The sequence below is a fragment of the Anneissia japonica genome, unplaced genomic scaffold, assembly GCF_011630105.1.
Source record: "Anneissia japonica isolate Jap-2015-1 unplaced genomic scaffold, ASM1163010v1 scaffold288184_len555535_cov198, whole genome shotgun sequence".
NCBI classification, from domain to species: Eukaryota; Metazoa; Echinodermata; class Crinoidea; order Comatulida; family Comatulidae; genus Anneissia; species Anneissia japonica.
The window spans coordinates 230,383-255,859 of record NW_022698468.1 but is presented as its reverse complement, the minus strand read 5'-3'; the positions used below and the strand labels follow the sequence as shown (position 1 = coordinate 255,859).

Genomic DNA, 25,477 nt, shown 5'->3' with positions numbered 1-25,477 from the left:
AGGGTGACAACTTCACAACTACCCCTAACCAACAGCTCAGTAAAGTACATAACAAAATATATTACTAATTACTGCTTGACGACATCCTTTAAAACTTGCGGCATATGGAAAATAGGTGTATTTTAGTAAGAAAAGAAGAATAGAACTTCTTTTATTTTTATTAAGTAAACCTATATCTTGTCAGGGTAAACACTGTTTTCATTAACTTTTGGTTGAAGTTTTTACAATCTTCACACTGTACCAATATTCTAGGCCTTCTCAAAGGAATTAAAGATTTATTTACAATAATTGACAGGAGAGCTGTGGTCAGTTTATGGAAACAATCATTGTTTGTATTATTTCCTGGTAATTAAGAATATGTGGGATACAATAACCACAGTTTGTGGTCATATCTGATCAAATCTAGAAAGTCCTTTAAATGCACATTAAAAGAATTAAGCTCATTTTGAATGATCAGTTAAGTTTTCTGCTTCCAATAAAAACATACATGATTTACAAACTTACTACAACCTATAAATTAATTAAATTTGAATATTCATTTTTATTTAACCAAGTATGTAAGTAAGGGGTATTTATTTACCTCTTACAGTACATTTCACTCCAGAGAGGCATTATGTATGTGCAAATATTTTCTTGTTAATAATTTAACAATTAAATATTCAGTAAAATATTAGCTGAACAGAGATAATATTCCAAGATATTAAACTTGTTCTTAATAGTTGATATTTTTTTTCTTTCAGGCAAGAAAGAAGTGAAGTTTGAATGACTAGTTTAGGGAAGATTTGATGTTGCCATCTATAGACAACATAACTAAGGTATGATTTCTATTTAAATATTTTTTCAACATATTTTGTCATCCAAGATCAAGTAATATTGTCTTTATTTTATTACCTTCTACTGTTCAGTAAATCAGTCGTCACTAAAATTGTATAGAGCTCTTAATTTAGTATAGCATCTGTAAAAATATACTGAAAGTTGTTCAAACAGCAAGATTTAATTTTTTTAATATATTGTTGTTTTGATGTTCTGATATTGATATTACAAACAGGATTTCCTCAAATAAGGTGCAGCAGATGGAATGTTTGTGGTGATTAATTTAAAGGGCTTATTCATTTTTTCAATATTTCAAGATACAGTAGAACCCCTCATTTACGTACGGCATGGGCCCAGAGCCGTTCATAACTTCTGGTATTCGTAAAAAATCGGGGTTGACCCAAATTCCTATATATTTGCACTGGTGCTACTTACACTGGCATAAACTAGGCCTAGGCTAGGCCTACAGGCTGACGCAGCTATGTCTGAGTGGGCCTATGCCTACAGTAGGCAGCTTCTAAGCATTCTGATCCCACTCTAGGCCCTACACAAATTTGTTTTTATCGGACATTTTTACCTTCTTAAATACCCATGTGTGAAGCAATAAAAAACACTGACTTTGAAGAGGCCAGTTAGAGGTCCTCCTTCACTTGAGAATTACATAGTACTGTATAGTATGGTGTGTTGTGTTGTATGCATGCTAATAACAGTTACAATTCGAGCGGATTTTTTTTTTTTTTAAATCTTTCGCTTAAATTTTTATGACGTTATCACCTTTATATTACGTTCGTAAAATCGGGAATTCATTAAATCGGGGTTCGTAAATGAGGGTTTCTACTGTAGTACAAAACATAGTCTCCTTTCCTTTTACTCCCTCCTTTCCCATCCCATAAAGAGTAGGCTTACAGTAATAAAATGGTGAATGTTGTCATTTTGAGATTTTCCTAAGCGTCAAAGCACTGACTGTTGGAACCCTCCATTTAGTGAATGTTTTGTACTCTTGAGCAAATGTCAATACTAACTTTCAGATTTATGTCTGTCAAACTTAATATTTTATCAAACTTTCATAGACAGTATAGCGTTGTCCATCGTTTTCCAATACAGTAGACATAGAAAGCCTATTGTTTGTAGATATCAAAAGAAGATTAAGTACCTTTTTAAATAGTGCCTGTGTCTTTTAAACAAAATCTTGTGTATTCCTAGTAGTTAAACCAGTTTTTAGTGATAAGAAAAAAACTTTTATATATATAAGTGTTAAGATTAAGATTATTGATAGGTTCTATTTCAAGATTTGAAAGCCATAAATCATTCTTTCTAATCAATAAATTAAGGGATTCGTAAAATCGGGGTTGACCCAAATTCCTATATATTTGCACTGGTGCTACTTACACTGGCATAAACTAGGCCTAGGCTAGGCCTACAGGCTGACGCAGCTATGTCTGAGTGGGCCTAGGCCTACAGTAGGCAGCTTCTAAGTATTCTGATCCCACTCTAGGCCCTACACAAATTTGTTTTTATCAGACATTTTTACCTTCTTAAATACCCAGATTGTGGATTTTACTCCAACACAACTTTAATTTTAAAGCTGAAAACGATGTTTGAAAGAGAAATAAAATTTATAATAAAATTTAAAAAAATAAAAACATGTGTGAAGCCATAAAAACACTGACTTTGAAGAGGCCAGTTAGAGGGCCTCCTTCACTTGAGAATTACATAGTACTGTATAGTATGGTGTGTTGTGTTGTATGCATGCTAATAACAGTTACAATTCGAGCGGATTTTTTTTTTTTTAAATCTTTCGCTTAAATTTTTATGACGTTATCACCTTTATATTACGTTCGTAAAATCGGGAATTCATTAAATTGGGGTTCGTAAATGAGGGTTTCTACTGTAGTACAAAACATAGTCTCCTTTCCTTTTACTCCCTCCTTTCCCACCCCATAAAGAGTAGGCTTACAGTAATAAAATGGTGAATGTTGTCATTTTGAGATTTTCCTAATACCCGATTCACACGTACAAAAATCTTACCAAATGTAAGAAAATGTAACCAAAAGTAACATTTTACGGCACGTGTGAAAGTACCTCCGTGTAATATCCTTGTAAAATCTCGGAACGTCTCGGTAATCTTTACCAGCCTCACTGAGGCTGGTAAAGCTCCCGAGATGTAGCATGGATGGATCTGCGAATGCGCAGGGATTTCAACACAACAACAATCTACTGTGTTTCACGGGGTTCTTTGAATTTTCTTCCTTCTAATTCTGCAGACGATTCTGATCCACAAGAAATAGATAGGCCTAGTTTTTCTCAATGATGAATGCATTACCCTTGTTATTGATGTTAATTAGTAATGGTAGAAGAAGAAGATATACATAAAATGAACGTCAGGATGGTGTTAGTACTATTACTAGTATTATCAAGAGTCGACAGAAACGTTGGAAGCTATGCCTAGTTTAGTAGTAGTGAGTAGTTTACAGCAGTTACGGGCATTGATTGCTTCTAATGTTTACAGTGATGGTGAGTTCAACAGTCCATCTGTGACAGGGGTTCTCAACTAGGCCTAGGCTAGACCTATATCGCGGTAGGGGAAAAAATGATTCATTGAATAAACACTGAGTAAATTTTATGTGTATGGCATTACCTTACAGACGCGTGTGAATGCTTTTTATCTCGGTAGGAATAACTCGGGAGATCGCTCGGTTACAATTTGTTACTTTTTGTTAAATTTAACTTCACGTGTGAATCGGGTATAAGAGTCAAAGCACTGACTGTTGGAACCCTCCATTTAGTGAATGTTTTGTACTCTTGAGCAAATGTCAATACTAACTTTCAGATTTATGTCTGTCAAACTTAATATTTTATCAAACTTTCATAGACAGTATAGCGTTGTCCATCGTTTTCCAATACAGTAGACATAGAAAGCCTATTGTTTGTAGATATCAAAAGAAGATTAAGTACCTTTTTAAATAGTGCCTGTGTCTTTTAAACAAAATCTTGTGTATTCCTAGTAGATAAACCAGTTTTTAGTGATAAGAAAAAAACTTTTATATATATAAGTGTTAAGATTAAGATTATTGATAGGTTCTATTTCAAGATTTGAAAGCCATAAATCATTCTTTCTAATCAATAAATTAAAGTTGATTTTTTTTCAGTAGAGTCTTAATGTCCACTTAGAGGTAGTAGAGGTAACCACACAAACCTATCAAGATGAAGTGTATAAATTTCACTGTGAAATTGTTATGCAGTTTCCATCACAACCAATTAATTTATAAAATCCAATTGAAATTATTCTTCACTTAAATTGCTTCCGGTGACATTCTTTCTATAAAATCTTCTTTATATAAAAGGTAACCCCCATTAACTTTTTATGTTTTACTCAGGGTTATGCTCTTAATTGTCGAAGAATGTGTAGGCTTTCTTGGGAATTCTGGCCAGTGTCCTGGTCCTTGGGTTAGATATACCATAAAAATAAAACATATAACTATGTTATTGTGTAGTTCATGTCAGCCGTGGGTGCAGAGCGCATTAAACTACTGTGGCTGCCTATCATTGGAATTCACAGCCTGGTCCTCATTAGCGTCTTACCCATGATTGATTGCTGTAGCAGATTGCTTATTGGTGTTGTAAACAGAGGCACAACTTTATAGCCAGCCATTTTAGAGAAATTTACACTGCTATACGTGACACATGTTGAAAGAATTTCACAGTAGCTTGCAAGAAGCTGTATGGGAAATTATACTGATTGTGATAAAGTTGGTAGATAGCTTTTAACATTAGATCAAGGTATGTTGCTCCTTGAATAGATTAAGGTGAGTCCATTGTTTTGTGGAGATCAAGGTTTTATTTAGCAAAATTCCAAAATCTTTTGGGAAACGCTTCAAAAAGTTTAAAACTTTATAGTTTGTACTGTATAATTATTTTTTCCAAGTATTTTTAAAAATTACACAGAGCCTTGCAGTCTTGTTTATCAGACACAGCAATGTTTGATCAAATTTTGAAATATTGCCTCAAAAACTCGAGTTTGACTTTCAGCAGACAGAATGTTCCATCAGATTTTTATGAAACAGGCTTAATATTTCATTCATACAAGTGTCATCAAACATTCTATTGTGTCTGACAGATACAAACCTCATGATGTACCCATCTTAAGTTTAGTATTCACCAGATTTTTCTTTTCATTGTTTTCAAAAACCATTTCCTCAGTGATTAATACACTTACAATTTATCAGAGGCCTTTAGTACTCAATCATCTAATTTTAATAAATCCATAGATAATTACTCACTTTTTAGAAACATAATTTAACAATATTTTATGTTTTATGTTTTCCTATGAAGAGAAATTGTATGTGTGATAGCCTCTTCATGTCAAGGTATGTAACGTCAATACATACACTATTAGGTGTCATACCGAATCAGATACATACTCTGGAAATGTAGGCCTGTAGCCATACCATTAAAATGCATTACCATAACCAAGAATTTAGTACCTCCTCCCTTCCTGCTTGGCTATCCCTCAAGTCATAAAACCAAATTTAAGAGGCCTATTCTGAAATCTTAAAAAGCAATTTGCCAGGCTTCCCTGTCCTATCCACTTGCTTCCTGTGTAATTAGATCTTGCGTAGCCTTCCAGATTTCATCTCCCCCTTGTTTTTATAACTTAATCTGCAGTTTGTGTAGGATAATAATTGTAGTGCAATCCAATTTCATGATGATTTGAACACTAAATCATCCTAGCTGTTAAGTCCGGTACTTTAGTCAGGTTAGAAGAATTTCTACAGCAACTGTCAGTGTTAAAATGCATTATTGTCATAGTTTCTTTTTCTACAATTTCAATAGCTTTTACTATTTTAATGTTGTCTCTGTTCCATGCTAGAAAAAAATTATATTATTTATGCAGAAGGTTTGTGCATTGATAACTTGGCATTGCCAAACAAATTCTAATTTTAATACTATGACCTATGACCTTTCTTTCTATATAAACATTTAACAAAAAAAATCCAATTTTGAAATTATTATTCTACTGATACTAATAACATGATTCTTATGCCTGAACAATTTTTCGTGGAATGAACTCTAGAAAAGGCAAATCAAATTTTATTTTATGGACAATGTACTGCATGCTTTATGCATGAATATTTATGTCAAATGAAATTATTCGGTATAGTTGTTTGTGATCTTTACCATTCCCTTTTTGACAATTTATCTTTTATTTCATCTTGTAACAAGCATTACTGATTACCATATAAATGTTGGAATTCCATTTCCATGTCAGAAATAATTATTAAAATTATTCAATGAAATAACAGGTCTTTACCATTCCTTTACAAATAGTTCTTTTTCATAAATGTTTTAACAACCATTCTGAGTCTATATCCAATTGTATGTCACAAATGATTATTTAAATAAATTCTAACATTGGATTGTTTTTCTCGTTCTATTAATATTGTTTCATGTTTAATCTATTTTCTATTAGTATATACAAAAATCATTGAGGGCGCTTCACCTATGTTTGAACACTAGTTGAATGATTCGCATTGTGTAGAAAAAAACTTCCTGACAAGAGCTGATGAAGTCCAGACACACTAATCATTTACTGCTTTAGATTTTGGTAGATCGTTTATATTGTTTATTAATTGAATTACCTGTACATGTAGGATTTCTTATATAGGGGAAGGCGTATTATACCTCCATCACTTTGGTTACTGATTGTACATGACAGATATAAAAAGCTATTTCGATACAGGTAACCTCCCGAGAGATTTCAGTTATGAAAACAGGATTTTTGGTACGAATAACTTGAAGGAAACTTGCTGCGGTTCCAAACCTTTGAATTGTGTTTTCTCAAAGGGGTCTGGATCCAAAAACCATCAATGTTTGCTTTTTAGAAAGCCTAGAATTTCAACTCCTTAGGGGTGCACCCCCAGTTGTTAAGACATGTGTCAGTCGAATAAGGATATTCACGTTGACACCTTCTTTCCGTTTCTGTAGAACCACATTGCCGTGCAATCTTTCCATTCTTTTATCTTTCACTTTATTTTATCATTTTACTAGGCTGGTGTGGTAAAGCCTTTCCATCCCCTGGGAAATCTACTTCACTTCGTATATAACTGTGTTTTGATAGCTAATGTTAAAGATATTAAAGTGGACATGCTTTTAAGTGCGCGCTCTTAATGATGTTTCGTAACTTATTTTCGCTTTTGATTTCCACCGTAGGCTGTACAACTTAAGCATGTACTAACTTCGCTATCGATGTTGTCCCATTCCTAAAGAGGATATGACTTGAGACGTGTTTAAAGTGACTGATCTGTTATTTATCTGACAATTATTACCACTTCTTATAGCAATTACCCTGTTTTTCTGACAATTAAATCCACTTAGCATTAGCCATTTCTCATGGGATGAGTTTAAATTGTTGATGACAAGATAATTCAGTTTCGATGAAAGTACAATTCAGATTTCAGAAAGTTCAATCTAAAAGGGGGGTCTTATCTTATTTGGAAGAAGACTCCGATGAGTAAGGGGGTTACAGTACTTATATTTGAGTAAGCACCACACAGTACAAATTTAACAGTTTTTAAAGAAAACATTTTTTTTTGGTCAAACAAACAAGCTATATGTATCATTTTTGTATTCTTTGCCATACCATTGAATGCTAAAAATAGAAGTAATAATTATATCACAATTATCATTGTAATAGTTCTTCCATATTGTTGTGTCATGTACCAGAACCTATTTAAAGTGGACCAACATAAGGTTGTGCAGAGTTTAATCCCAATAATAGCACCATGTGAAACATCTCGAAACAAAACCTAAAAAAGTGTAACATTTTTATACAGTCAAATGTAGCACAAATATTTAAGCTGTATTAATAGCTTAAAAAATCATTGTTAAAATGATCATCAGCTTTCAGAAGACTGACTATATCTAGTTATAATTTACTTTCTTAGTGCATTTGGCAATTACAAGTATACACAAATGATAAACCACAAAGTTCCAAACATTTCTGGTTGGGAATTAAGCTGTGCACTGAGACACAATCTCCTACTATTTCCTGCGTAATTAATAATTAAACATTATTTATATTATTGTAAATCTGATGCAAAAATAGGTACAAAAATGTTGAGATGTTTGATAAACTCTTCAAACATCAAAGAAGGGTTTTAATATTAAAAACAATATCAATTTTTAGAAAGGCTAAAATTGTCAGTCATAGCACACATCAAAATCATTCAATTTTAAATTTGATTGAGAGTAATAAAAAACCATAGTAGTGTACAATATTTGTGTGTATATTATATTTTTCATTAAAACCACTATATAATAATACTATATAATACTATACTATGTAAACATTTGAGTATTTTGTTTGATCATGGAGGGAAGACGGTTTGGTAAACTTTGCCGAACTGTGTTACATGGCTTGATATTGTACAGCTGTTTATTGTGTGCAATATTAATTAAAACTTTGTTTAATATTCCAGAGATACTACATTGGATTCAGTATAAACTCCGTACCAATCTTGCCTTCATTTCCGATAAAGGTTAGTCAACTACCTCAACCCCTTCCTGATAAGGTCTGTATAGCCCCCATGAGACCAAAATGTTGGCCTAACATATTTCACCAAGCAAAAGGTTGCTTACAATGGAAAAGGACTTGCGGCAACCTATCTCCCCACTGTTCCCCAGTGGTCGTATTTGTATTATACAGTTCAGTGGATAGTTGTCATACGATCTCGAAAAGGCTTAAGCAAAACAAGATTGTCTCAGTGAATTACAGATTTAATTTAAGAGCATTTGTTTCCCAGAGGAAGTCTCACGAGGGCAGTGCAACAAAGATAATAAGTTTTCGAGTTAGCAAAGTATTGGCTCCCTTTTACTGTACAGTATATAACAGGGTCTAATCGTATATGAGTGGAGTTCGCAACGAATGCAGAGATAGCAATTATGCTTTGATTTTTCTTATTTTGGCAAATGTGTTTAAGAAGATAACAAATGTTGAAAATTAAAGGAGCACAGAATTAAACATTAAAGGATAGCAGCACTTTATAATTGAAAAGAATTATCTGATATACTGCTATGATATGGTATAACAAAATTTGAAAAATATTACCCTTGTATATATAAAAAAGCCAAATTTAAAAAAGGAAAGAAATTAAATTATAATCACTAGTTAAGAACCAACAGCTTACATTTCTTTATAAAATGCCGAATATTATAGGGTAACACACATTTTATAATTGAAAGGAGATATACTGCTAATATATATATAATATTTTTGGCAAACAAAATTTGCCAAATAATACCCTTGTATACAGTAAGATGAAAGCAAAATTATTAATCAAAAGGAAAGAAATTCAATTGTAAGCACTATTTTATAAAAACTGGTTAAATAAGAATCAACAGTACATTTCTCTATTTAAAAAAAATACCAAAACTGCTTTATTATTACTTTGTTTAAAAAAAGAATTTCTATTTCTCAAAAATTCCAATTTGGAAACATATTTTTTTTATGTGGCCTAGTTTCAATTCTTTTACTTACTACTTGTTGATAATATTTTTATATGTAGCATGTGCCATATTGAATGTACAGCTTACAACATAACGAATTTGAGTACTGTTGAGTCACATCAGCTCTGACAAATTTCAAAATGAAAACAATTAAAAACAATCTGTGTTCTGATTAATTTTGGATGAGGTTTTTTTTTCTGTCAGTCTGGGGTAAATTGAACTTGCGTTGACCTGGCAGACATTTGGGATTTGACAAATAAAAATTCCATTGAAGCATAACCATATTATGAGGGCTGACCTTTTTTGGGTTGTACCAAAATATGATCCACTGAGGTGTGCAAATATTCTAAAAAAAATTCATATAGAACATGGTTGCTTCTTTATTATAGATCCAAGTGAGTCGAATTGATAATTCTTTTATCTGAAATTTACTGATTAAGTGGTTTAAGAAAATACAATCAAAATAAAATATTGAATTGGAAAGAAAATGAGTTACAACAAAATCAATAAAAATCTTATTAACAAAGACATTTAGCAAACACTTACAGCTATAAAGAAATTTATGAGAAATCCTATATGCTAATTTTGTATATATGGCACACATGTTTGGCTTCTTGGGGAGAACTCCATATTTCAGCTGGTAATGACTGCAGTGATGTTTGTACCCTTGTATGCTCTTGGGTGGATGGAGAAAACTATAGGCGAATTGCACAGTGAGGGGGTGACAGCCCCCCATCTCAAAGGTTAAGACTAAAAACACCACTACTGCACTGACCGCTCCCAATTACTGTGTGCTTCAATTAAAGAACAACTTTTAATTCCCTTAACCATGAAATAAAAAACTAAAAAAAGCTATATTAATTAGAATTTAATATATCTTTAAATGAAGTAATTTTTTGAAAGTCGATAGTTTTATATTTTACAGACTAGTTTTACTAGGATTAGATAGAAACTTCTATAATTTATTTGATGTGTAGGAAAAAAAAAGTATATTTTGTTTTTATACTAAATGAGATACATTCAATTCCATAATGAGAATTTACAGTGTTGCCATACTCCTTAATTTTACAGAATGATAAATTTTGATTATATTTTAGAAAAAAAATTGTGGATTTATTAGGACGTAATTTACAATTAATTACTTTTTTATACTTTTTATTAAAGGAGAAAGAACAGATGTAATATAAACTTATGTATGACTTAATAGTTTTGACCTATGATGGCAAACATTTTTTTATTTCACTGTCAAAGTTTTATAGCTGTATAGTAAATTTGTATAATTTGTGGATTCATCTCCAAAACACATCTGTGTACATTTTTTTTCTTTAATTAAAGATCAGGATAATATATTATGTTTTCTTTGTGCAAGTGTTAAACTTCCTGACATTAAATTCATATAAAAATCTGAATTTTACCAGATGTACCAATCATAAATCTCAATTGGTATTAATTTCAAAATTTGCCTTTAAGTGTTGAAAAAGCAGAGTGTACATTTATGTCTAAACTATGTTGCACTCATTAGAAAGACGTTTATCTTCATTTTTCTTGCTAGTCTCCAACCACAGAACAAAGCTGCTAGAATTGGTAACGACAGCTCTCCAAGTCCCTGAGGTATCCCATGTTATCTCGGCACTTAGCACTGGAAACATATTCGTGCTTGTGCACGCATTGTCAGTCGGATTTGCACCACATAAAATTCGGAAAAATTACCAAAATAACGTGTCTGAAGAGGGATGTTCATTATCGTGATATTGATGAATGAGAATTTTTCATGCTGTTTAACAATCTTATCGGCACGTACAATTAGGACTCGTAATTCTTTGTGGTACTCAAGCGAGTAATGACTTGCGTTGTTTTGCAGAATTCAATCACACGTTTTTAAATTCTTCCCTCGAAAGAAATGAAAATCTTCCTAGAACCATTTATGAATGCATTTTCATGGATATATTTGTTAGTTCATCTATCCATCCATCCATCCATCCGTCCATCCATTCATTCATTTAGTTTCCAAGTCAATGAAATCAATATTTAACACTGTCATCATATCCAAGTATATTAGTAGTAGAGAATACGTCTTACAATATTTGTATTTTTGAACCGTGGAAACCAATTACCATGATGCATTGACATTTTGATGTAATAAATATCTGAATCTGAATCATTCATTAGAGAAGAAACTAAAAAAATAATTAAATAAAAATGAAATTAATAGGCCTACCAATAATTCCAGTTCAGTTTGTTTATTATCAGGATGCAATCATCATCAATCAATCAATAGATTGATTGATTGATGCTTTTACCACCATATAGCAAAAAAATATCTTCAATTCTGTCCAAGATATCAGATTTCTTTCAGAAAAAACTGCTGTATGCCCATATATAGTCATAATGTGCCTATATATGGTCATGATGTGCCCGTATATAGTCATAATGTGCCTATATATGGTCATGATGTGATGTCATCATGACCACATGTGTTTTCAAATAAAATTTTACAGTCTGGACGTTACCATCATATCCTTATCATTCAATCTCGCTTGTTAGAATTTGCCAACCAGGTCAAGACCCTTTTGTTGCCAAGTCACTGTATTTTTCTGTTATTTCAGTCCTTATAACCCAATTCATATTTTACTTTCCTTAATCAATTGATTTAAAAAAACTGGTTAACAAGACGTAAAATTTGCCATGACTCGATGATTTATTTTACCCGTCAGTTTGTTCATATTGACTGTTCAAAACCATACACGTAAGAGAAACATGATACCCAAGATGAAATGCCATGAAATTAGTTTGACAAAATGGACAATGAAAACCAATCAGCATACACAATGACATGACTCTTCTTCGAAATCCGAGCGTATTTTTGATTTAAAACTTATAGCCTGGCAAATAATCTGTGAGAGAGAAATGTTGAATAAGAGTTTAACTGTCTTTCAAACTTGTTATAAGGATATCAAAAGCCAACGAATTTGACTTTCAAGGTGAGCTTTTATTTAATTCTGATTAGCCTAGGCCTAGGTAAATAGCTGAAGTATATACTATAGTAATAAATACAAGTCCCTTCTACCCCCCATGCAGCTAAATCAATCAAAAAGTCAAGGAATATTTATTAACATCAATACAAGATAGTCAAAATATATACAAATCCAGGTGCTTATACCATGAATTATTAATTATTAAAATAATGTAGAAAATAAATGTAAAATACAAAACATTAAAAGTACAGTATTCATAGAACAAAACATTTCCCAGTAATGTAACTGATAGGTATTGCAAATTATTGACCAGGTAGAACAAGTATTGTTAAAATATTGTAGCTTGGCATGTATGGTAGCATTTGAAAAGAAGTTTATATAAATAATGACTATTAAAATTGTTATTAAAAATATGAAAATGAAGTTGTATAAAAATGAGTCCCTAAATGTAGAGGTTTTGCACTTTAATGGCGAATCCTACCTACAGGTACCTGGTAAGTTCTTTTATAAATGATTTGGGTTTTTGGTGATTAATATGGGTGGGTAATGGAAAAGCCAGTAAAATTTAGGCTGGAGAGATACAGCATCACGCCTTAGGCAATATATCTATATATAATATTTAGTACCGTCTGTTGAACGCAGTTACTTTTGAAATTATATTTACTGTGCAATCCTTTCCACAAGAAACCAAGCATAAAATTCTGGAAGCAACTTGCTGCATATATCTTAATTTACAGTATATTTGAGTAATGTCGCATTCTTTGAAATGATGTTGCCGTGGTGATGCGATAAATATATTTGCATACAGAATTTACTGAAGTAATTCGCTTCCCACATGTATAATCTGACTTCAGAACACATAAATCTATTCAGAAGAAAGAAGGAGAATAATCAATGTCTCATCGTTAGATATTCCATTGAGTGCTTCTTTTCAATTCTTTATTTATTTTGATATTTCTTTTTGAATTTTCTTTTTACAAATATATTTCATATTCTATTTTTGCAAAAAAATAATTTTGTTTGGTTTTTATACTAATGTTCTAAGTAAAGGCTAATCTTCACTTGTATTGCAAACTTGTATTTAAATTATATTCAATTATTGATATTAATGAAATTAGTATATATAAGCTATACCACTTTTTTGCTTTCTGTGACAATTCACCAAATACTGTACTAAAGGGCTTAAAGCCATTCATGGTATAGGTAACAAAAAGAGAATAAAGGACCAGAAACACAGGTTTTAAAAAAAAACGAATTCAGATCTAATTAAAGAACCATTTCAGAGTGTACAAGGTATTAAATCAATCAGAATCAAATTAGTAAATTCAAATTCAAAATCAGAAATGTCACAAGATATTTTAGGTCAGATCTTTGATAAATGTTTGATGGATTCTACTAAATTTAGGCTGTACTTTAATGATCAGAGCGCTGGGATTTCCTTCAGTAATCTCGGAATTAAGGAATTAGGGATGGAAAAGACTATGGATTGTTATTCCAACATTATTGAATAAAGAAAATGGAAATCAAATCCTGGAAGCTATTGCAGGTAAATTGCCTATAACCGGGGTTAGCACTACTCTACTCATCATTTCATTCTGGCAAGTTTAAAAGCTTTTAAGAAAATGTGTGCGGAATTGTAAGTGAAACCCAATCTAGCATTCTGGGTAGGCTAAGGTCAAGGAAATGAAATTAAAGGAACTTTCTTTCTATATATAGTATACAAATTCTGGCTCCCTTAAGTGTATGCTAACAAATTATAGCTAATTTACTGGAAAGAATATGCATAGGATAGTCAATTTGCATTGCCTGCGTTTTCACTGAAGATAGTCGATAACATTAATGTGTTAATGTAACATTATAGGTCTCTGGGTAATATCTTGCACTGGACCTTATTTTAAACCTTGATTGTAATTCTTTGGGATGTTTTTTTTAGCTTGCCAGAAAGTATGAAACACCATGTTCTCACTTACATAAGGCTATGTTCACACACACGGCGTAAGACTGTCGTGGCTTACGCCAGGCGTAAGCTAATCCACGGATTGAAATTCCAAAGTGTTCACACAAACGGCGTTCGTTAAACTAGCAGTAATATAGGCCTATGTGGATTAGTTTTCAGTTTTAAATAATGTACGTGTTAACAGTAGTAAAATTAACAGTGCATCATGAAAACTTTTAAATCTGTGAATTGTTCGAAGTGAACTTATATGATTATTGTATTTTAAATGAACAATTTTTGAGGTCAAATCATTCAAGCATCACTGGCGTTAGCTCAGTGGCGTTAGCTAATCTGGGGTCTGCATGTAGCGTTAATAACGCCAAGGACGTGGCGTAGTGAGTGGCTTTAACAACGCCACTGCCTAGTGCACACACAAAGGCGTACGCTACGCCAGGCTTAAGCCAGTCTTACGCCATGTGTGTGAACATAGCCTAAGAAAGGATAAATGTGTATTATTTTTGTATTGATATTAATATTCAGACTATAACATTTTTTGGACAAAAAACCTATGTATGCCCATATTTATTCATGATGTGCTGATATATGGTCATGATGTCACGATTTTTACCTTTAAAAAAAAAAAAATCCAAATACCAGATTTTAATTAATGCAATGATACTAAATGGTATTACATTAATAATAAATCAATTATGAGGGAGAGTATATTATTATTAATCTACTGTGCCATTGATACACTATTGCTATATAATACGCGTGCACATACATTTAGTACTTGTTATATAGATGAGCTAACCAGAGCACTTAATCCCCTGTGACTCTCTCAGCACTCAGTCAAGTTCTTCAAACATTAGCGATTCCGTTTTGACCTACTATAAAAAAAGTGGGTCAAATAGCTTCTGACTGCTATTATTCTCTTGCTAAAGTATACTTTAAAAAAATGTGTTTAACAGGCTCGCTGGCAATCGTATATCATTATCCCTAGATATTTGTGTATTCTTGGCATATTCAAGTTAGGACTAATAGACCATTAAATGTTTATGTAATGATGATAATAAAGGGTAAATAGGTATGGTTATTAGCAAGGAAAACATAAGAAAAAAAGAAAATCAGATTTTTATTGGATTAGTGAATGAAGAAATATTTTGAAAAATTAAATCCATCATAATAACAAGCTCTTGTTATCCAGTGTAGCCTACTTTTTAGAAGCTAAACTCTATAGATTAGAGCTGTTTTCAGTGAGAAAATATATTGGTATTGCATTGCACATAATAACCCAAGACCTGAGATTGTAAAGCAGGCATCTGAAACCTTTTACAGTTCCACTGAAGTATTTATTATTGTTTACTAATTCATTTTTGTTTTGCATCACGAAGAGGGGTCTGATTTTACCACAAATGTTATATATGAAAAGGGATTAGTGAACACTTTCGCTGCAAAAATTTTATTTGTTCAACAGGTTTGAAGTGGATAGTTAAACATTCAAGATTCCAACCTTGTAGATGTACTTCAAAAAGCCCTATTGAGGTGTCAGTTTGTTTGCAAATCAAAGCTAGGCCAATTGTACAATCGGGTGCGAGAATTTCATGGCGAGATGAATTCATTTAGTAAATTGTTGATCAACTAAAATCTGTGAGTTGATGACCAAAATCAATCTTGTGTCTTTATTGTACGCTCACAACTCACTAAAAAGTTGGGAATTTTTTAGTGCGAGTAGTTAAGGTCTGTTGAGTCACTAATCATATATACAAAATTCACAGTGTAGACCTGTGGTTGTGATCTTTACTTTAGGATTAAAATTACTATTATATCCTATTATGTAGTTAAACCTTCTCTTCTGTCAGTCAACTCTTGTTCATAGCATGGATAAGCATACTGCTGAAGTTCACCTGGTGATAAATTAATCGTGCTAAGAGTATTTACATGAAAAATAGCTAATGTATTTACCACCACACCATGAATTAATAATAGTAAGTGATGGTAAATCACATATTATGTATATCCTAATCATAATCAAAGAAAGCAATGAAAAAAAGTTTTAAAAAAAACCAAGTGTATCTAGGAATCTTGAAATGGGGTAGCTGCTGGGGAGTGCAAAGGTAGAGTGGGGGATCGATAATTAAGTGAGCGAATGGTAGATCACAAAATAATGAGGTGATTTATAACTACTTGAGTGGTCTTTTACTTCTCGCATTTTCAATGGTGGAGGGAGACAACTTGGTGGGGGGGGAGGTGGAAGCTTTGTGTGAGCACCCCCTAGATATGTCACGGGAGAGTGGGCAAAAGGGAAATATTCTCATCATAATGAATGTTATTATTTCTATTGTCGTAATTGGTATTTATTATTATATGAAATATTTTGTATTTTGTTAAATATAAACCAATGTAAAAACAAAATATTATAGAGCATGTTTCTCGTCCCTTCGTGCATTCATTTTCTTTGAAGAAACGACTTTTTTTTTTTACTTGGCCTAATTAAAAAAAATGTTCAAATTGATATGTATAGCTAATAAGTAAGATTAACTTTTGTTTTTTATAGCATTCAACAAATAATTTTCTTCTACAGTAAACATGGAATTTCCAGAGTTATATTGTGATGTGTATTTGTGTTTCGTTATTTATATCATGCCTGTTGAATATTCATTATTTTTCCTCCTTTGTGTGGCATGCAGGATTCCATTGTAATGGTAAGTTAAAGATAGTCACTGTGTCTAGACAAGCTTCATATTTTTTTTGTCATATCTATTAGCAGGTTGTAATTCTTGCTATGAGTCAGTGTTCTTATGTCATTTCAGTATTGTGTGCTCGAAATTGGTGGCGCTCTTGCTATTTTGTTTTCTGCTTCTGATCTCTGATGTTTATTGATTCCTGAGTAGTAATATAAACTTTACATTAGCGTCTTGTCCACCCGGGTTTTTCATTCACGTCAAATGACAATTATAGTTGGAATAAACATTGCAATGCATTGCAAATAAAAATCCCAATAATATAAAAAGAAAATGGGCTGGAGTTAATTTTAGTCATGAGGACATTTAAAGGATTTGGACCCATGACCCTGGTATTGAAAGGAGGGCATTATTACCACTAAGGTACAAGTATAACTCCACTAAACTCAATGATAAAAGATTTATACCTAGTCATTTATTTTTACTTATGCATTTGTTTTTTTGATTATTTGTTTTCTTGTTTACTATTTTATTCTTTAATTACGACTTTAAAAGATATTTGTTTATTTCTTTAATCATGTAATACATGTTATTGATGTGCCATTTTTGTCCTCTTTGTTCACTTGAGCATGCTGGACTTAAGAATTTTTGCTTTCTTGATTATGCCTACTTCAATTTATTTATTGTGTTGTATTTTAATGGTAATTTGTAAATATTTAAAGGATATGTTACATTGGTTGTCAAATGAATTGTTTTATCTGATTTATTATAGTTAAACTGCATTAGCATAATTTTTATTTATGTTTGTGTAATTACTGTCAGCCCTAGTTTAAAGTGAATTTTATCTAGTTGGTTTTATTTTTACTTCACTTTGTTTCATTAATGTATCTGGACCTCTTGGGAGACCATTACTGAATATAAACATACCAACTATGTGCTTTTGTTGAAACATTTATGTATCGCGCATTCTTCTGGCGTGTGTAATACTGAATGCAGAGGTACACTCTAATTGTTGTGTTTATAATGAGCATTGAATAGCCTATTGATGTTGACGAAAGATCACACTTATAATAACCATCCACGCATGGAAATACTCAGTGCAAAGTGCTTTTAAATTAACTTGTATAATATTGAGGGTACTCTGTATGTTTTTGACCAACGTAATGTAGGGAATTTCACCATCAAAAGAATACCGAGTGGTTGTAACTTAAATTTTCTTTGAACAAGAGGTAAATTGTTGTAAATTCTATTTTATTAGTGTGAAAAGGCAGTTATTTACTTAACAAATTACTGGGGTGTTCCAATGCATTTGATGTTTTAAAATCTAAATTTTATCTGAGCACTTCCTCCAAAATCGTTATACCATGCATGACCATAGAGTTATATAAGAAGATTAATAATATGCACTAATTTAAAAGGTTTTTTTTGTCTTCCAAATTCAAACTTATGGATCTGCAAAATTTCATTATCTTTAAATTTTAAGCAAAGTATGTAGTGATTTTTCGCATACGCTGTGATGGGACGCTGGTCCAACCAATAAGTGGCACTCTAATGGGGCATGTGTCAATTCTGGACAGTACTTGGAGACAAATGAGCATTTCCGGGTTGTCAGATATCACTTTATTATCTTTATAATCTTAGACTTATAGTAAAGTTTTATGCATCCAAGGTATTAGTGATTTTTATGTTATTTGTCATATTTTACATATTTTTCTGAGATTTTATATATTTGTTTTTGATTTTGCTGTTGTTTATGCAATCATTAATGAGCCATAAAACCATCATGACTGTATATATCATCATTCCAAGGCTACTATCTTCAATTTTCATCTCATAAATATTAAAATGTCATCGTGTTGGTAATTCACATTCATGCATTAAATATAAACATCCTTGCTTTTTATCGTGTAATTGGATGTGATGAATTTAAACATACCCACTGACGATCAAAAGGTGTAACTTTGATTTAATCAAATTTCCAATTTGAAATCTTATTAGCATATAAAATATTATTTGTAATGTGTGATCAACTTTTATCGTTGCAGTAATTGCAGTGGAAAATCCAAGCTGTATTCTGAAGACGATTCATGGCAGCCAGAGCCTCGAAGTCTAAACGCACTGAGAGACGGCAGCGTAGAGAACGTATAGCGAGATCGCGATGTAGTAACTCTTCCCTGGATCACGAAATAGGAGAAGATTATCTTGTTCCAGGTTATAGTTCTAATGAAACACTTAAGGCGTATGAAAAAGAAGGCCTCAGTGATTTAAACACGCTGAGCCCAACAACTATTCAAGAAACAGAAAACACACCAGGTATGTGAAAAAATAATTATTAAAAGATCAAATGTAGTAATGAATCAGAACTGAAATCAGTGCACTTTTGGTTATTTAATGCATTTACTTTTTCAGCCAGCTTTTAATTTTTTTTCATATTTTTTATAAATTAAAATAAAAGAATGTGTTTGTAGAGTGCAATTTTATGAAAAAATTAAGATTAGTAGCAAGATACTAACAATTAATTCAGATTCATATTCAGAATTTATTTGTCCTCACAGTAACTTTTAACGTTCACAAATGCTCATATGAAAACACAAATGTACATTTCAAACACAACTATAAATATTGATACTATAATACATAACAATTTAAGCCGGGTACTCACTGCATATGACAGCAATGCAACGGCATTGCGACGACGTACGTACGCGACGGCGCGGAATCAACGGACCGCTTTTTAAATGAGGATCCATTCTGACTGCCACTGACAATCAGCAGACGGCTCGTTTGACGGTCGTACAACCGTCATATGACGCAGTGAGTTCCCAGTTTTAAAGATTATAAACAATCAATATATAATATATGTTTATATAGGCCTACATGAGTTGAACATACTGGTATAACATATTAGTGTAACATATTAATTTATTATTATATATGATATTGAAGGGAGTTAGCCGTTAACACTGTTCAATAAATATAATATAAATCATCAAAGGTACATATACAGTACCATATATAATATACGACAGTATTTCTAGCCGTATTGCCAGATTTATCTGGCCGAAAGCCCTCTTGAGGCGTAGCATTGTGTAATACAATGTTCCCGATGGTTATTTGGACCTGTTCAACCATGAAACCTTGGTGGCCTAGTGGTTATGACGCTCGTCTTGTCAGCGAGTGGTCGCAGGTTCGAATCCCGTCGGAGGCATTTTATTACACAATGACTTTTATAGGACTTTATTTGTTGAAAAGCTACAGGGTAGCCTACGATGTTCCATCTTGTCCTTATTTAAACACTGTACATGTACCTTTGATATTAATTTATTAGTTAAACAAAATCAGTAATTTAATTTTCATTTTAATTCATACTATATTAGTATAATTACTTGAAAATTTAGTCACTTATCTAACTTACTTATTGGACTCTGCGTATGTAGCAACCTTGATTCATTGGATAACTTACCGTATATGATAATTGCGTTCAGTCAAATCTTGCCAATAATTATCACCCATTAATTGCTTAAAGAATCAAAGCTTGATTATTGCTAGAAATATTAAAGTGTCAGTTATATATATTGACACACAATTAAGAAGAATGTCAGTAATGGTTGTCCATTTATAATTTTTCAAGGAAATGCTGATGGAAGAAAGTTGCACCTTCCCTTATGACAGTTAGCGTGTTATTCAAATACAATTTTTAAAATCCAATCAAATAATTAATATGCTTATTTAATTTCCAAAATATGAATCTATATTTAGTATAGTAATTGTGAGAAAGTATTAAATATAATTGAGTTTGAATGATTCATATCCAATCACCAACTCAACCATCTTAACAATAAGAAAAAAAAAATTCTTGTATTTTCTCATATTTTTGTTCTCACGGGCGTGGGAAAAATGATTTTGTAAAAAGAAAATTATCAAGAATATTATTACTGGCGTATTTACAATTTAGGTTATTAAAATTGACAGACGCACATGTCTTACTAGCTTCTATTGCATAAATTGCTCTAATATCCGCCGTTTACACGTGTAAAATCAGCGTGTAACCTCTGTCTGTCATGTAGTGCAATCTAATTTCAGACACAATTTCTGCATAATAATTGTGACTCGAAAGTTTCTTTTTTTCCACCTCCTCACCTAAGTATGATATGAACAGAAGTGTGCTAACATAAGTGAGAAGAACCAAACATTTTTAGCGTGAAGTAACAAATTTAATTATTGAATGAATGGGGAATGACAGGTATTTTTATTCACCCCCTCACTTTCTGAGGTCAGATTAAACGTAGTTACTTTTGTATGAAAGCAGAATTGTGGTGTTCATGATTAAGATGTTATTGAGTTAGAAACTGGCAATATCTCATACAGTTTCCGAATTTGGCAGATAAAATAATATAGAGAACTGCAAGGAAATTAAATTTTAGGAATTAAAAATATTATGGTGATATTGATAAAACTCAAAAACTAATAGGTAATGTTGTTTAAGGATATTAAACGTGGGTGGAATATTCAACTTTGACCTCTAAAATATTGGTGAATATATGGAGCTCATTATATAAGAATATCCTACAGACCTGAATGACGATTTATTAAAATACATAAAAAAACAAACTTCCAGAAACTTATCTTAATCTCAAACAAGTCCTCTCATGATGTACTGTTATATCTTTTTAACTGTTTTATTTGTGATTTTATAGAATCATCATAACAAAAATATTACCACTTAAGATTTATTGCAGTGTTTGTTCTTCTCTGGCTAGTTATATTCATCTTTATATTTTTAGTTTTTATTAAAGTATAGTTTTTATTGTATAGGTATACCACAGTATTGACATTCGTATGTGCACAATACAGCCTTATGAAAATACCACCTCACTCTTACTAAAGAATAACTCCTTATCCACTGTTAAAATGTATATTTTATTTATAATATATATTCATTGCATAAACAAATAAGTTCTATTTCAATTCTCATCATAAGTAAACTGAAATAGATTAAATAAAAACAGTTTGATTCTTGTAAAATCTATTCACCCAATACATCCGGCTTGATATTCAATCCCCAATATACAAACCTGAGACTTCAAATGCTACAACTGCTCTTGTGCATTGTTTAGAGAAACAACACGCCAAACAACGACTCGGAGAACACAGCCCATATGTTGTTACGTGTTTCTGGTGAGCACAGCAAAGATATCCATTACATCTTCTGTTTCATTAGTCATTCTGAAACATAGAGGCGATGCTTTTCACTGTTTTTCAGTACAGTTATGCTCCCATTTGTCTTATGCCTTAACACTTCCAATACTTTATGAAATGGATGTTTTTCTAGAGAGGAATGTTATTAGAACAAGTCAACGGTGAGAAAATTTAATCAGAATTGTGGAAGAATATTTTTAAAATAATAACGTTCTAAACAAAGTAGCCTAAGGCGGTGATTTCGTTGAATGGTTCAGACTTGTCAGTTAGAGACAGATTGGTAGCAATGAGAAATTAGAAACTGTTGTCTGTTTGAATTTGGTTAGGCATTGTTCACAACTTCTTAATCTCTCTTTAAAAGTATGTGTATACACAGTTTGCCCCAAAGAAAACACTTTACTCAAGTGTATTTAGTAATTGTGCTCGATCAATTAGAGATGTTAGGTGACATACGATTTACATTCCACTCCAGTTCCTGTTAAACAAATATTTTCTCCCATGTTTTTGAAACCTACTTTTTTGTATGTCGTTCCTTTCACAGTTTGGTTCTCTTTAAATTGGAAAGCTAATAAAAAGTAAACAATTAAAAATGGTCCTATGAGTTGGTTGGATATTTCATTTTATACTGACCTTAGAGGGCCAGGTTCTGCTGCCCCTGAAAGCTCTGGAGTTTTAATTATTTTAAATTTTTATCTAAATCATTTCACATTCCATCTCCCACCCCTGGGATATGGGGGATAGGTGGAGGACGGTTAGTCATCCCTTTTGCCACCCCCTAGATCTGCCACTAGGCTGATTTTGGTCTGGGGGTACAAACATTTGGAATGCATCCCTCCCCCACCTCTTCTAGCCTATGTACATTATGTTTATTACTGTAATACACATACCGTAATACATTATGTGTATTACAGTAACTTAACATTGGCAGTAAATTTTTGACGATGAATTTATAAAAAATAAAATAAACAAGGTTGGACAAGGAAGATTAAGCTAAGCTCTGTATTTTTTTTTATACGACACTAGCAGTGCGTTAGCCAGTTGTCAGTCTCATAAATGGTGTTTTTACTCTCCACAAGGACAAGCTGATTCAATTTTTTAATTGACTCTCCCTGCATGTCAACGATTACTTTAATTGAATTTATTTAATCCAACTTAATTTATAGGTATTTTTTCCTTTGAATTTAAGTGGCTAGTTAAGTTTAGAGGAAAGAGGTCTTTAAGATTAGTTAAAGGGCAACGTTTAGAATCCTTCATAATGAATAGAAAGAAAGTGTCTGCAGACAACAAAAATGTGGAAGTAGTTTTTAACCTTTCTCTTCACTTTTACGATGAATAATTATTTGTTTATATGAAGCTTTTCGGTTTTGGTTTTACCGTGAATTGCAGTTTAAGTGATTTTCTGTTACTTGCCTGATTTGATCACAAAACCATTACGCTATCTAAATGATTTCTGAACTAGTGTAGGATATGCGCAATAAATCTGTCCAAATGAATAGATTTTGCTCGATCGACTAGTAATTGATTTCGCACTCTTTCATGTGTTCAGATACCTGTTATGCTCCCTTTGTTGTGGATATCGATCGGGTCATGTATACCGTTTCAGCTTACACCTATTTAGTCTGTGTGCTTATGCTTTTCTGCCTGCCTATTCAAAGGCAGTGCAAGCATCATTAGATTTCTCGGCTATGGCACAGAATGCCATTTAAAAACTGATCATTTCACGCTTGTGGGCAGTCAGTTGCGTGAAGAGCGTGGAGAATGTTAGGCCGGTTGAAACAGCATATAATATAAACACTTTTATTGAGGAACTACAGAAGGAGTTGCAGAGCAGATCAGTTGCTAGATGAGTACCTTCGGGACAATCCAATCCAGGACATAATTGCAAATTATTAGACAATATTGATTGATTCATTGATTGACAACCATGCTATGCATGTACATTATGTGGATATACCATTAATACATTACAGGTAAAGTTCTTTGTTCTTATTAAGTTTTGATTCTCTGTGGAGTTTACCAACAGTAATTAACAGTAATGAATTGTAACAGCTTGTGTGATTGGACATTTTTTATCATGTGATCAGAAGCAAATAATTCTAAAACTGTTTACCTTTATGCCATTGTTATTTGATAAAACTAATTAGTTATTCAAATAAATGGATTTTCTACTCAAATTCGCATAACAAATATAAACAAATTGATTAAAAACTGTGTTGGTCTAATTATTTGGATTTTTTCGTAATTGGTTTTGCATATTTTCAATAATTAAAATGATGAGCTATTATTATTGATTTTAATTCAAAATCTTATGCCAATTATATTTTATAAATATTATATTATTTAGTGCTGTTTCATAATTTAACTTCCTTTTACAATATATAGATCTAATATTCTGTCCTTTATACATGTGACATACCACATACTTGTGGAAAATATTGTGGTTCCAATGATAAAAATGCTTTTGGTACTTAAAATATTTTATCTTTGAAATTTAGGAGTTATGAAGCTATTTAATAAAATAGCCTGTGTGCTAAGCTATCAAAATAACACATCATAGAATTTAACATTAAAATTGATGATGCCCTTTAGGCCCATGACAATTCTAAAGCGGGAGAATTTAGGATGATAAATGTTTTAGATGTCATTTCACTAAGCCTGTCATCAGGGTATTCGCAGAGTATATTTTGATCTATGGAACTGTCGGTTATCTAGGCTTACCTAGTGTTGGGCTTTTACATGCAAGAACATCTGCAACGCATTACAGCACATTCTGTCAGGGTAGATGCAGCCAGCCGAGGAGAGAACCAACTCCTGCGAGACCCTTTATAGAAATTCTCTGTAAAGAAATTTCTTGTAATAACCCTCAGAGTCTCATATCTTAACGGAACCATTAGTGTTGCAAGCAAGCTAGACTTTTGGAGAAAAAATTCAAACTTATGAAAATTGAGATTTAGAACAAATAATGTTTTTTTTATTGCCAAAACATGATGTTATCTACAGTATTCAAATTCATTAAATACATGATGGTATGAAATTTAACTGATCTTCTGTCAAAACTTAAGTATTTCATAGGAAATTATACATAGTGTGTTTGATGGTTTTCTGTCAAAATATAATTCACAACAATAACCTAAATAAACCCAAAACAACCCAATGTGATACAAAAAAATAAACCAACGCAGTGACACTGAAACCGCGCATAACTATTCCTGTGCAATTTAAGGCGTACACACTAACATTAAAGGATTCGTAGTTGCCTCAGGTCAAGTTGTGAATTTGTGAATATTATAGAATAAAATGTGGCAATTTAGCCTTTTACTAGTTCCAGCCGTTGCATGCATTTGTCTCTACCAGAAGTGTTATCG

The 25,477-nt window shown here is 32.1% G+C and overlaps 1 protein-coding gene across 7 annotated transcripts in view; it reads left to right on the top strand.

The window, feature by feature from the left end:
• LOC117102664 (teneurin-3-like) overlaps positions 1-25,477 on the top strand; it is an 86,887-nt gene that overhangs the window by 8,462 nt on the left and 52,948 nt on the right. For 4 of the 7 annotated variants that reach the window (XM_033243035.1, XM_033243038.1, XM_033243040.1 and 1 more), the window contains exons 2-3: positions 741-815; positions 18,959-19,226. In XM_033243035.1, coding sequence (XP_033098926.1) covers positions 19,001-19,226 — 226 coding nt within the window. In that variant the 5' untranslated portion in view covers positions 741-815; positions 18,959-19,000. Of the gene's footprint in view, positions 1-740; positions 816-8,291; positions 8,352-16,919; positions 16,935-18,958; positions 19,227-23,853; positions 24,083-25,477 lie in introns of those variants that run through there. The other 3 variants (XM_033243037.1, XM_033243036.1, XM_033243039.1) reach the window with 3 other exon arrangements.